This window comes from Clupea harengus, chromosome 9, assembly GCF_900700415.2.
Source record: "Clupea harengus chromosome 9, Ch_v2.0.2, whole genome shotgun sequence".
NCBI classification, from domain to species: domain Eukaryota; kingdom Metazoa; phylum Chordata; class Actinopteri; order Clupeiformes; family Clupeidae; genus Clupea; species Clupea harengus.
Window position 1 is genome coordinate 15,284,121 of NC_045160.1, and position 14,084 is coordinate 15,298,204.

Genomic DNA, 14,084 nt, shown 5'->3' on the forward strand with positions numbered 1-14,084 from the left:
CCAAGTGGACAGCTTTAAGTAAGTCAGTTCAAACCTGGCATTAGAATGCGTCTCCACATGCGTCTCGGGTGATCACTTGTGTGCGGATCTCACTTCCCCGCTCAATATGCAGATAAACACGTCTATCATTTCCGTTTGCAAAGAGCAAATGCACAAGGGGGCAGTGCCCCCACTTCATTCACTGTGCCCTCTCACTATTTAAAAATAAAACTCAAACAATTTTCCTAATAGTATGGAAACATATCTCTAGTTTCTGTAGTATATCTCTGCCACGCATATTAACAGAACAATGAAACCTGAAGATGGAGTAGAAAGCTGGGCAAGTCAGACGATATGAGAACTGTTTAGACTCGACATTAATATGTCCCAGTAGAAAATTGATTGAATCTTTTTATAGGCTATCTACACGTTTGAGATAGACACTGCACCAACTCCCACATGTCTGTCCTGATCCTGTGCAGGGCTGCTGAATGCATGGTGGAACGTTTGCCTATTGTGACGTTACACTAGGTAAACTGATGGTAACTGGATAAATTAGCTGGCGAACATAGATTATACTATAGATTATAATCTGACATCTTAACCAAGCCATGGCCAGAATGTTACCATAAATGTAAAGAGTTCTAAACGGTATTATTGACTTATATTTATACACGTAAAATATACTTCTACTATACTATACTTCTACTATAAAGTGAGTAGACACTAAATATATGTATCTATATGACTATTTTGAGAAATGTTCATGTTTTTATGTATTATCTCTCTCCACCAATATAAGAAAGTGGAGGTTTGGAGTTAACATATTTAACTAGACAGTTTAATGAGTTTAGCCATGTCTGTGCACCCATTAACGTACAATTTGTATATTTTGATACAGTTTTCCTCTATGTATTTCCTACCACAGCTCAGAATCTAACTTAGCCATCTCTCTCATTATGTCAACTATCATCAATGGAAACGGCCACAGTCCAGTCAAGAGGGGACTCCATCACTATTGAAAATTGAACTTGTATTTTCCATGTCGAATTGTTAGGGTACGCAGGAAATGACCCAACTGCAGACCAGGTGCAGACAAAAACTCAGGATTTATTTTCAAAAATCAAACTTAAAAGATCCAAAAAGGGTAAACACACAAAAGATCCAGGACAAAACTAAGAAATCCAAAAACACCGAAGATCCCAATTTAGGAATCGGAAAACACAGAAGATCCCTACCTAGGAATCAAACAGGGAGAGCACAGACACAGAAGATCCCAACATAGGAATCCGACACGGAAAAGCACAGATACAAGGCAGAGACGTAACAACATTAAACTTACGAACCAACAGGGGGCACAGGACAGACTGAACTTAAATAGCAGAGGGGGAACTAAACAACAAGACACAGGTGAACTAAACAAGGGGAATTAACAAGACACAGGAGAAACCAATCAGGCAAACAAACAGGGTGATTAACAACGCAGGTGTGGTAGGTGACGGAAAAAACAGGAAGTGCCAGAGGGCAGGTGGAGGCGGAGTTTCAGGACAAAGACAGAAAACACATGGCATGACAAAACAAACACAAGAAGCACATGACAAAATAAACAAACACAAGAAGCACATGGTGGGAACAAGGGAACACAAAGGACTAGACACAGGAAGGAAACAATGGCAGACAGGAAGTAACAGAAGAGCACAGAAGGGAAACAAAGTAAAAGCACAAGACAGACAAGGCACAATCCTGACATGAATGACATGGACACTAAAGTGAGTAACATATTAGTTCAAAAAGTTGTCAACTTTGGCACAAGCAACAGGTCTAATTAGACATGGTTTGTCAGCCAACTTCAGTCACAGCACGACACAACTAAATGTTTTACCAGCTGCAATATCAGTGTTTCCACCTTTTGCAGCATTTCAAGTCCACATCGGCACACAGCTACACCAGCAAAGTAGCCAACAGGTAGCTTACAGAAACTGCAGGCTTAACATTACATTTAGCATCTGTTGGCTTAGACTATGTAGTTACACATTTTTAACATAGCCTACCTGCTATGCTTAATTGTGAAATTTTGGACAAAGCCAGGACGTCAGTTGAGTAAGCAGTCCTTGAATATGGTCCATTCACATACACACTGCTAAAAGAATGTGGTAATATGCGTCCCAGACCACCTCCAGATGTGTTCAGATCTCAAAGCGTCCTCAATGTGTCTTGAGGGCATTCACACCTGTACTTGGAGCTGTCCAGTTGGGATCGGATCACCCAGGACGCATGTTAATGCCAGGTGTGAACAGGGTCCATCATTCCCCCTCTCCCAGAACACTCCCCTCTCCTCCGCCCCCTCCATCACCTCAGGCAGCTCCCTGATGCCCCGCTGCCCTGCCAGGCCTCTCTCCTCTCCCCCAGAACCCAAACTTTCTGAGCCTCAAACTTTCAACAACAAGCAATTCGCTCTGGCTCTGCGGGCTATTTGGGTAGAGGAGATAGCGTCTGCGTTTGTTTTTAAAGGCAGAGGCTGTTTGGAAACACATCTCTTCACATCTCTCTCCTTCTTCCCCTCTCTCTCTCTCTCTCTCTCTCTCTCTCCCCCTCCTCCCTCTGAGGAGCACGGCTGACTGCACGACTACACAAAGCTCAGCAGGAGGTGGCCCAACAGACGTGTACAGAATGAACAAAAAAAATGTGCACACACACACATACACACACACACACACACACACAAAACATTACCATATACACAAACACTGGGATACATGCAAACACCCACATCTGTGTCGACAGACATGAACACACACACACTGATCAGCATACACAAACAAACATTGGGACTCACCGAATTTCACACACACATACTCAAAGGAACATGAACAACAAAGATCCAAACTCCTCCCTCCCTCCCCCCCCCCCCCCCCCCCCCCCCACACACACACACACACACACTCCTGCTGACTTGCTAATTCACTGTGCCGCGTGAAGCAGCACCGCGTTTGATCCCAACGATTCCTCTATGCTGCTCCCCCTCCTTAAAGAGCCCTGTTGCCGTGGCTACACAGGTAACTCCGCAGCCATCCCCCCCCCCCACCCCTCACAAACACATTCGTACCCCAGAGACGCCAACCAAAAGGGGGTGCCTGGTCAGCTCAGCAGGAATCGAGACCGCAGGAGCTCAGTGTTAATTCATGAGGGCGCCCCCTACAGGGCAGGGGGCTTCAGAGAGCAGATGAAAAAAAACATCCGCCCAGAAGAGCCTCAAGTCCCCTCCCTCTTCAGCACAGAAAAAAAACCACAACATTTGGACGTCAGAATTACACCGAAATTCTCAGCAGTTGACAGCAGTATGACAGTTCTCTTGTGACAGTACGGTGGTTTCTTTAACAGAGATCTAGTGAGGGAGAGAGAGAGAGAGAGAGAGAGAGAGAGAAAGAAAGAGGTGATAAAGATAGAGAGAGACAAAGAGAGAAAGAAGAATGCAAAGGAGACTTTCAGACAGAGGCAGACAGGAAGGGGCAGAGGGTAAGAAAGGCTGAGAGAGGGAGAGAAAGAGAAGAGGAAAAAGAGACAAGGAAGATGAATAGAATAACTGGGCCTTTTCACAGGCAGTGAGCAAGGGAGTGAGTGACAGACTCACAGACAGACAGACAGACAGACAGGCAGGCAGGCAGAGACAGACTGGCACAGCCCAGGGCTCAGAGCAGGTTCGGCTAGGCTGGCAGAGGGCCACGCGCTAGGCTTGGCACTCACGTCTTTGCCGCGGATCTGCTCCTCGCTGAGCTGCACCTGGATGAGTGGGCGCACAGTGGTGAAGACCTTCCACCAGGGCCAGCCCTTCACCCCACGGTTCTTCTTGATGTTCTTCTGGATGCAGCGGATGGCCAGGTCTTGGATCTGCAGATCAGAGAGAGAGAGAGAGAGAGAGAGCACAGGAGAGTAGTGTTTAACACAAAAGCATCGCAAGCATGTGGCTCTGTATGCGTGTCTCTGTGTGCGTGTGTGTGTGTGTGTGTAAGCCTTTCGGAGACTACCAGTGGACAAGCTAATCCAACTCACAGATCACAGAGCATGGAGTGGAACGTGGAGAGACGAGGCCCAGCCTTCCAAAGGTCTGAGCTTTAGTCCCTGTCCCCCCCCTTCCCCCAAACGCAACACCTCAGCCAGGCAGCGAGGGGCAGAGCCCTTGCTGGACAATCGGGCCCCTGTGCTGGGAGACTGGGAGGCCCAGGTCAGGGAGCCTCCCTGGGGGATGCCGTGTCAATGGAGCCCTTTCAAGATCCAGGGGTGGGACCTCTGACAATGGCCAATGCCTTTCCCTCTGGGGGTGAGGGGTGGGTGTGCTGGTTTCCGTCAGGCCCACACTCTCGCCCCCTCAAAACATCCAGTCATTAACAAAAGTGGCCAATCTTTAACCGCACTGTTATGCCTGCCGTGAACACAAAGCTCTTATAGCTGAGGGTCTGCACTAAATGTTCTCAGCAGCACTGGCAGTGAGGCAGGAAATGACACTTCCAAAGTTTCCAACCACAGGAGTAGAGTGAAAGAGAACAAGACAATACAAGACTATACAGACAGATAGACAAAGAAAAAGAAAGAGAAAAAGAAAGGGAATAGAGAGAAAAAGAGCAATCACACAAACAAAAAATAAATGCCCATCTAGCAGGATCATGGCTGAAGAAGTGTGGATTTGGAGCGGGTCCAGAGAGGTCTGGACTCAAGTGGGCCTTCTTCTCGAGAGAGAGCGAGAGGCAGGAGGCGAGCTCTTGTGGGCAATTAAATCAAACATCAATACCACTTGGCAGCCTGTTAAAGCCCGTTATAAGATTTACATGCTGCTCTAGCTTCACAGCCATCGCCAATAACAGATTATCCGGAAACCCAATTAGGACCAGAAGACGCAATTCTCCACATCGAGCAGGGTTGTGTGCATGCTTCTCTCCCCCTCTCTGTTCCGACGTCTCTCCCGCGCTCCAATTCAAATTTGTCACGCCGCAAGGAGCCTGAACGTGCTGCAAAAATCAGAGCCGCTCAGTAATAGCTCGCCGTGCCATATGGAATAGAACTCATTGGCAACGCTCTTGGCCCCTGACAAATGCTGCAAACAGCCGACAAAACAGCTTGTGAAGGGAAGAAGGGGAACCAGGGGAGGAATGCCTCATCAGAGTAGCAAGTCTGGGAGCCTGTTTGGGCCTGGTGTGGCGTTTCATTTGAGGGTGGCTCGGGAGAGTGATGTCATCAATATGCGCCAGCCGGTCATTCTCACAGGTCAGGAGTATGTGTTATCATAACAGGATCCACCAGCACCACTAAACAGACTATATCAGGTGATGGAGGAGTGATGAGGAGTTTCCTTGCTCAAAAAACACACACACACACACACACACACACACACACACATACACACACACACACACAGACAGACAGACAGACAGACAGACAGACAGACAGAGACGTACTTTCTTTTTCAAACACACTTGCTTTTCTCTGGTGTAGGACTCTCTGTCTTTGGGAATCAATTGAATTAGACATGAGCCATGAGATGAGGCACAGGGAGCGCCGCTCCAGAACAGCACAGTTTCCCATGAGCGTCAGTGAGACGAGCGTGTGCAGGGGGGAGTGACAGTGGCTGGGAGTATCAAAGAGGGCATGGGATCCCCTTTATTCTGCTAGTCCCCTGTGGCAAGGCCCACTTTCAGGCTGGGGGGTGGGGGGGCTTTGAAAGCACCCTACTGCGGGGGCAGCCGCCGTCTCGATCAGGCTTTACGGAGTAACAAACACCCCTCTTACCCCCATATCACCCCAAACCACCCGCCCACCCCTTGAGCAATCGATCTCGAGGAGGCAGAGGGGGAAAAAGAGCAAATTGATTTTGCATTCGGGCAGCACTCGATTCTAAAAGGAGTCAGGAAAGCAGTTTCTGCCAGGCTCGCAGAGAGAGCTTATGAACAGGCAGCACACTAAATACCCCTTTCACACACGCACACTATACCCGTCGCTCAACTGATTGAGGAGAATGCTTTGAATGTGTCGAGGCGATGTCACTTTTAAGCGCCATTCACATGACGTCTAGGTAACACGCCGTTGCTAATGGTGCCAGAACATACCAGCTCTACAGCCTCCTAAGCGTTTAGCACTGTACAGCAAACTTGCCTGTGAATTATCCCAGTGCAGGGAAGAATTCAAGCTACCCTATGGTCTTTTACACCAAAGAAGCCTAAAAGGTCCTCGCAACTATTCTAGAAAGTTTGGAAGTTAGAGGCTGAATTTGAGATAAAGGAGAATGTGAGAGATTTACAGATTTTTTGGGGGAAATTGTGGAGGATTCTGACTATTCATTTCTGAGCAGTGGAATTCAAAAGCAGACATTTTAAATGCACAAAGATTGCCCTTATAAAACCCGATGCGCTAATACATAAAAGTTCTGCTCCACTACGTGCCCTGAGTCCATGTGGCCTTACGTAACATGCAAGCTTCATATCAACGAGTCTCTTTGAAAAATGTCTTTACAGCCATGGCTGAGATTGACTTTTACACCCAAACGGCATTTCATTAGTCATGTCCAAGGGAAGCGACACTCTTTTTAAACTCACCACCCACCACCTCCAACCGTCAAGCCTGTATGAACAGCAGGCTCCAGCAACCACCATCTCCAGTACTTACGAGCACGATGACAAGCTCCTAATGATTAAAAACCTCCAGGATCTCCGATCAAAATGAAGCACAGGCAGGAAACGACAGCCATCAGGAAGAAAGGCACACACTGCAGGCTGAGTGGGAGGGTTGGAGAGAGTCGGAGGGCGGCGGCAGCATAGCCTCTGAAGCTGCCAACAGCAGAGCACCGGTGGGACCCTCAGTCAGCCCGATTCAGCTCTGGGAGAGAGTTCTGGCTTGGCTTTTGCCTACTGTGGTGGGCCATACCGATGTCCATGCACAGCTACTGCTACCACTGCTGCTGTTCACCCAGCCCCTAAGGCAGGATAGCTGAAGTCCTGCCCAGCACTAATGGAACCCCTCACCAGCCAGCTCAGGCACTAGAGGGTGGCCAGGCCTTCCATACACTCCCCCCACAACACACTAGTGCCAGAGCTGAGGGGCAGTAGAGTGACAGAGCACAGAGACGGGGGGGGGGGGGGGGGGGGGGTAACTGTAGAGGAGGGGACAGGGAGGGAGGGTTAAAGCAGTGACGAACAGAGTGAATGAAGAGAGAGGGAGAAAGAGAGAAAGAGAGACAGACAGAGATAGAGAGAGAGAGAGAGAGAGAGAGAAAGAGAGAGAGAGAGAATGACAAAGATTGGGAGAATGAGAGTGAGGGGAATGGAAACTAAATGAATGGACATAGCACGAGCACAGGGGAGAGTGCGGGGCAGCGCTTGGCGGGGGAATCGATAGGGCCCTGATGGAGGGGACCCAGCGGAGACAGCCAGTCCCACGAGAACAGCAGATTGAACGCTATCTGCCCGCTCAGGACAGAGAGAGGGGGAGATAGACTGAGAGAGATAGACTAAGAGTATACACTAAAGGAGAAAGAGAGAGAGGACGCACTAAGATGAAATTCTGATGCACGGTACCTCAGGGACTTTCAGGGTGAATATGGGAACACTCAAAACAGAGAGCGCCTCGCTAGAACTTTGGAGCACTCGTCACGCATCTTACCAGCCTCATAACTACATCTGACACGAAAGAAACACTAAGCTGTTCAGAGGAGAAGACACGACCAAAAGTGATAACCTCAAGAGAGGAGGAAAAAAGAATAAAAAATAAGAGGCAAAACCGAATGAAATGCAGGCAACCTTCCAGTACCAAAACACTTCATGAGAAATATTTCAGCTGGAATTGCAAATGCCGAATGAGAGTCTCTATTTTGCGAGGAGCGCCGGTGTGCGTGCAGTGCATACAGACTGACCTTCCTCTTCTTGAAGGACTGTCTGGCCAGGTAACCTCGGCAGGCTGCCTGAAAGAGGGTGATGTTCTGCCTGGTCTGGATGTCCCTTTGCTCCTCCAGCTTAGCCAAGATTCCTGCCCTGAAGAACACCTGAGAAGGAGAGAGAGAGGCAGTGAAAGAGAAAGAGAGAGAGAGAGAGAGAGAAAGACAGGAAGAGAAAGAAAGCAAAACGAAAGAAAAAAAAATGAGAGAACTATTCTTTGACCTTGAAAAATCAAACCACACACTAATCATCACTCCTAAGGCTCTGTTATGAACAAAGAACATTTCTGAGAACTGAGGATTTGCATTTGTCTGAGTTTCCTCACTGTGTGCATTTTAAAAAGTTGTGGGCCCTGGACCGTGGTAAATAGAACAGGAGTGTTGACGCGTGTCAAATTACGGAATTTTCGTATTTTCTTATTTTTTATTACCTCTGACATTTTTTTCCTGTTACGTTTCTACAGTTTATCCTGAGCTCAAGCAATGAAACGTAGCATGATGGCTCCAGAAGCTTTCCCAAATCTCTTTTGTTTTTCAATGAGTTTGAGACTCGAATCATTGCCAACTAAGAGTGAATTCATATGTTGGGAGCTCAGAGCCGAGAGCTACCGACAAGTAAATGAACCAGTGAATGTTGACATGCAAAGACCTTCTGAGCTTATGGAAAGATGCCGATGGTTTGTGACTGGGCTCTTTATCCCCAGCCGTGGTGTGTTGCGGCGTCGTGATCTCTCTCCACATCAAAGGCAGTCGAGGCTGCCGCCCGAGCATTGCGGGTCTCCGCTGCCGCTTTCACGCGAACAGCCCCCGCAAAAATCCCTCCGTCAGTCAGACTGCATGAAAAACACTGCAGAGGGTTATGAAAACCCCGATCCATAGTGTGGCTGAATCAGTATCGATCCGACCGGGGTGAAACTCAGGCGCTACTCGATGCACCGCTGGCAACCCCTGTTGCCTCGAGGAAGAATGAATACAAATAAATAAATAAACAAAACTTGTTTGCCTCGTTCACATCTCCCAACCGTTTCATCCACGGCACTTAGCAAATTACACCACGTTTCCTATCGACGGGCGCAGGATTGGGGAGGGCAGCTGTGGACCAATCTCCTGGCGCAGGAGTTTGCCTGCAGGCCACTTTTTAAAGTTGGTGAGCAGTTTCATTTCGTCTGCTCCTTCCTCCTTCATGCCCCCCTCCCCACTTCTTCACCCCTCGAGGATGGATTAGAAAAACCGAGTGTCTGTGAAAATATATTTGTATGGTACATGACGTGCAGGATCGCTGTAAATTGAGTCCGCTGCTTTTATGCTCAGGTAGGGTAGAGATTACATCATCTCTGTGAAGCTGAGAGAGAGTGCGAGGGAGAGGGAGAGAGAGAAAAAGAAAAAGAAAGAAAGAGAATACTTTTCCCCGGTCTGATAGAACACTGATCCATCGCCCACGCTCGACAAGTTCATGATGAAACCACTCTGCAATGTGGATGCTGTGTTCGTACAAGCGTGTGTGTGTGTGTGTGTGTGTGTGTGTGTGTGTGTCACTGGTGAGGCAGAGGAGAGAGAGAGGGGCTTTCTTATTATCAGGCGCGCCCTACGGCATTCATATCACACGCTGCTGCGTGGGCGCTGTCGAGATTGGCTGCTTTGTTCTGCCATCCCTGAGTAGAAGGTCAGGCTCAGCCATCCGCACAGAGAAGGTCCCCTCGCCAGGGGTCGGAGGGCGCTCCCCCTCACCATGGCAACCGAGAGGCCTGGAACATTCCTGGCTGAGGCCGGGCCAGAACACGCCGCAGGGTTCAGGGGGCGCCGGGTCGGGGAAGGGCAAAGCTCTCAGCCAATGAGAGCGCTTGTTCAGCCGCGTGGAGGGCAGATGTGGCTTCAAAGCCATAGTCAGGGGTCAATCAGTGATCACAGTTTTCTGAAGTTTCAACTCGCTGCCAGGCAAGTCGACCGCTTTAATGTGTAACAAGCGTCAGGTGATCTGTCGACATGCATTGACAAACACCTGTGCAGCCCATAAAAACACCTTTGCCACCCTTAAACTGACTACACTTGACATGGGTTTCCTCAGCTCAGCCCAATCACTCACCGTCTTCCCTTGTCCCGACATATTTTCTTCCCTAAACTTCGGCTAATCAGCTATCAATCAGTCTGTTGTTCCTCCGGCGCTTTCTCTCTCTCTCTCTCTCTCTCTCTCTCTCTCTCTTCGTCCCCTTACCCCCGAGCTGCCATTCTTGTTCCGCCGGGGTTTGCGGCTGATAAGTGTTTGTTGTGGTTTATCGGCTTGTGCCAAGGTGGAACGCGCCGAACAAAAGAGAGCCGACGGCTGCCAAAATCAATTGCTCCTCCGTACGAGGAGAAGGCAACAAAAGAGGGAGGCACAGACTTTGGCTTAATTGTGGAGCTGAAGGAGGAAGACAAGTTGGGGGAGATTCTGCACCCCTCCAGGCATCGCTTGAAGTCAAGCCCGCTCAGAGCTAGAGCTAGATGGGGTGCGGGTGAGGGGGGGTTATGGAGGCAAGCAGGCGTGGGAGGCTTGGTGGGTTTAATTGTCTCTTTTGCTCCAAGCGGTTCACCAAGAGGGCTGCCAAAAGTCACAGTTCCACGCCTCCGACGGCAAGACACGCTGGAGGGGGGGGGGGGCCTGCTGGCCCTCGACAAAAAGAAGCGAGAGCCCCTTTCACAACAGGGCTAGACGAGCTGGCCCCTGTCTGCTCTAAAAGCTGCCCGGCGGATTCGAGTGTCACTCCAGCGAACCTTGTCCTCTGCCTGTCTAAGTGTTGAACGCATCACTGTCAAATGTCACACTGCAATCTAAATGGAAATCATACCATCTTGTCTGCTACAAACTCCCCATCCTAAGACACTTCACTGCTTTATATTAACATTATATATATATATAAAAACCATACATGTATCATCCGGATCAATATTGACTATGTCTGCAATGTGTAGGGATGATTGTTGTGATATGTAATAATGCTGTTTGGAGTGATGAAAAACAGTACTTGCAGGGGACAATGGAAACGCACACTATAACTGAATCAGTAAAACAGTGCTTTATGGGCTGTGATGATTAACAGGATCCAGTCCCGTTCCAGATGCCAGTGGCCTTGCTTACTCACCCGACTCAGTCCCATATGGTAGCTACTCTTCTCCAGCTCCAAGGACTCCAGGAGCTCCTGCACCGCCTGCAACAGACCAGAGGGATCGCTTGGTCAGGAATGACAGACCCACGGACAGACACACAGACAGATGAAAGAATAAAGTGATGAAGAGAAGGAGACTGAGACACAGATGGAGGGATGGAGCGATAAAGCCAGACAGAGAAACAAACAAACACACAGACGGACACGTCGCCGCGGAGAGTGCGGCGCCATGGCAACAGCTTCTGTTTCTCACCCGCACGGGTGATTTTAGGGCACAAACACAGTAGTGTCGAGTGGGAATATAAAATGCCTGGTTGCTTTAATGGCAGTGTGCCACTCGAGTGTGCCCTCTTTGCTCTGCCTTTATGGATGTGGCATCATAAAATCAAGCGCCCCGATGCCACACAACAAAAGGGGCAAAAAGCACAATGGCCAAATGCACAGCTAGGGCTCAGCCATAACACTAGGTTTGAGGACAGACTGAAAAATAACATCAGCACAGAAGCACAGCGGCGGAGCTGAGAGGGATGCTTTCGAGGTCGGAGCAGGAAGCACGAGGGGGGTGACCGGAGCAGGTCTGGCAGGTGAGGGGGTTCAGCGCGGCTGCTTCAGGGGCCGGGAGAGCGTCTGGCAGCCCTGGAGCTCCCGTCGTGAGCTCTGTCTGAAGGTGCGCTCGCAAAGAAACTCTTCCAACACGCTGAGAGGAAAACTATTTCACTCTAACTTCTGTTTCACCCCTGTTTTCCTCTCTCTCTCTCTCTCTCTCACACACACACACACACACACACACACACACACACACACACACACACACACACACACACACACACACACACACACACACACACACACACACACACACACACACACACACTTCTAGTTGAACACAAATTTACTTCAGGCTCACTATACTCTCAGCAAAAACTGAGCTGGGAGCAACAGGGCGGGCTAAAAGGCTAACACCTACTGCCTCACAAACAGCCTCTCTTCCAGAACTCCTCTCCTCTACCGGATAGACAGTAAGACACTTGGTTCTCTTGGGATTCTTTAGAGAGCTCTTTACATGTACATCTCTTTCATCCCAATCATCCTTTGGCCTGCACAGCATTGCACTCTTTAAACTCCCTCTGAATTTGCCACCGCTAAGCACATTTCCACTGTAGGGAGAAAACCACACACAGTAACTTGTAAAGGTCAACTGTGGCTAAGTCAATATGGCTAATTCCTCTCATAAATCTGCCTCAAAACATACCCCCCACCCCCTGCATTTGTGAGTACCAAGGCTTTCATTGATCCACGCAAAAGGGGTGAGGAGGATTGTTTTTTTTTTCTTCGTCTTGCAGACGCTGGATGCGGCGTGTGAAGTCTCAGGGCCTGACCCCCCTGATTAAGAGGGGTTTATGGCTCTGTCATTGGGTGGCAGCGGTGGAATCGAGCAGGAGGGAGAGACGCGCGGCACAGGCCATTAATCAGTACAACAGCCCCTCAGCCTTTGGCACAGTCATAATCAATTACACAGCTGGGGAAGCTCCGCCACAGAGAGAGAGCGAGAGAGAGAGGTAGGGAGGGAGGGGGAGAGACAGGGATGAGGGAATAGAGGGATAAAGGAGAGGTGGAGGGAAGGTGGGGGATGTGGGGGTGGTGGTGGTGGAAGGGTGACACTCACTCTCTTCTCATCGGTCACGATGAAGTTGCGGCCGTGCTTCTTGGTCAGGTGGGGGGCCAGCACATCGAAACGCCGGCGGAACTCGGAGAAGACCAGGTGGTCGGGGTAACCTTGTAGTGACAGAGAGGGAGAGAGAGAGAGAGAGGGAAAGAGAGAGAGAGAGAGAGAGAGAGAGAAAGAGAGAGAGAGAGAGAGGGAGAGAGAGAGGACAAGCACAGGGACGGTCAGCTGCGCGCTGTAATTCCAGAGAGTGATGCCGGCCCCTGCTGAACACTCACTCTGACACCCTGACTCACAGTTTTTGACAGTGACTCCTATTCGGCTGATTGTGCCTCAGTCACTCCACAAAGGGCACTTGGCAAAATTAATCTGCAGCTGCTTTTACAATCAAGGCCACTTGTTCCGTGCTCTGAATGGGGCCTGTTACACTTCATTACACAGCGTGAGTGGACCTGCAGCAGTGATTCCTCTGTCGCTCCACTCTGTTAATGACACCGCTGGTTGCAGGTGCGGATGCTATTACTACACTGTCTTTATTATGATTCCTGCTAATAGCAGTCAGTCTGTCTCGTTGCACTACCTTGCCTGTAGATCCTCAGGGCATCCAGCAGCTTGGAGCCCCGGAGCTGAGCTCTCAGCAGCCCCACGTCCAGCTGCATGAGGCCCGTGTCGCAGCTCTCCCCGTGGGCCTCGGACTCGCCGCCGCGGGGCGACGGGCCACCGATCAGCTTCAGGTCCCCGCTCAGGGCGTCCGCTTTGGGCAGCAGGCAGTGGACAAAGTGCACCCTGGACCTCCTCACCGTGTCGATCAGTGCATCCTAGGGGGCAGAGAACAGATGCAATTGGTCGAGATGATCTCCGACACAAAAGTTTACAAAATGCGATGGACCCTTTTGAAGTAAAAAAAATACAAAACAGGACTCTTCCAAGATATATTATGCAACAAAAGATTCAATAATAAGCAATGCAGCAATAAGAAACCTTTTTCTAAGTGAGTGATGACCTTACTAAATGTATTTATTTTATTTTAATTTTTGATTAAAGGTCTACTGAATGGCTTAATAAACCAACTTAAACCCAGTCGAACAATCAAACAGTGCCAGCTATGCAGTGTTGTAGTTTGAGGGGACTTGTCCGAGGCCTACCACTTGCAGCTTGATCTGGATGCAGAGGGACTTCTTCTTGACGGCAGAGATGCCCGTGGTGAAGGTCTTCCTCATGCTGGTGGCGCGGCGCAGGGCCAGCTGAGAGCCGCCCTCCAGGCCCGCGATGGAGCCGGACAGCACCGTCGCCCCGCTGGAGCGACCCATAAACAAGCCACTGATGTTCTTCCTGTGGGGGAAAAGAGAGAGAGAGAGAGAGAGAGAGAGGGGGAAGA

At 49.5% G+C, this 14,084-nt stretch overlaps 1 protein-coding gene across 3 annotated transcripts in view; it reads right to left on the reverse strand.

Moving 5' to 3' along the window:
* The window catches only part of myo18ab (myosin XVIIIAb), a 103,502-nt gene that overhangs the window by 29,351 nt on the left and 60,067 nt on the right, over window positions 1–14,084 (reverse strand). For all 3 annotated transcript variants that reach the window (XM_031573617.2, XM_031573616.2, XM_031573615.2), the window contains exons 18-23: window positions 13,852–14,038; window positions 13,287–13,524; window positions 12,707–12,816; window positions 11,017–11,082; window positions 7,877–8,005; window positions 3,724–3,867 (exon numbers count right to left, since the gene is read on the reverse strand). In XM_031573617.2, coding sequence (XP_031429477.1) covers window positions 3,724–3,867; window positions 7,877–8,005; window positions 11,017–11,082; window positions 12,707–12,816; window positions 13,287–13,524; window positions 13,852–14,038 — 874 coding nt within the window. The remainder of the gene's footprint in view (window positions 1–3,723; window positions 3,868–7,876; window positions 8,006–11,016; window positions 11,083–12,706; window positions 12,817–13,286; window positions 13,525–13,851; window positions 14,039–14,084) is intronic.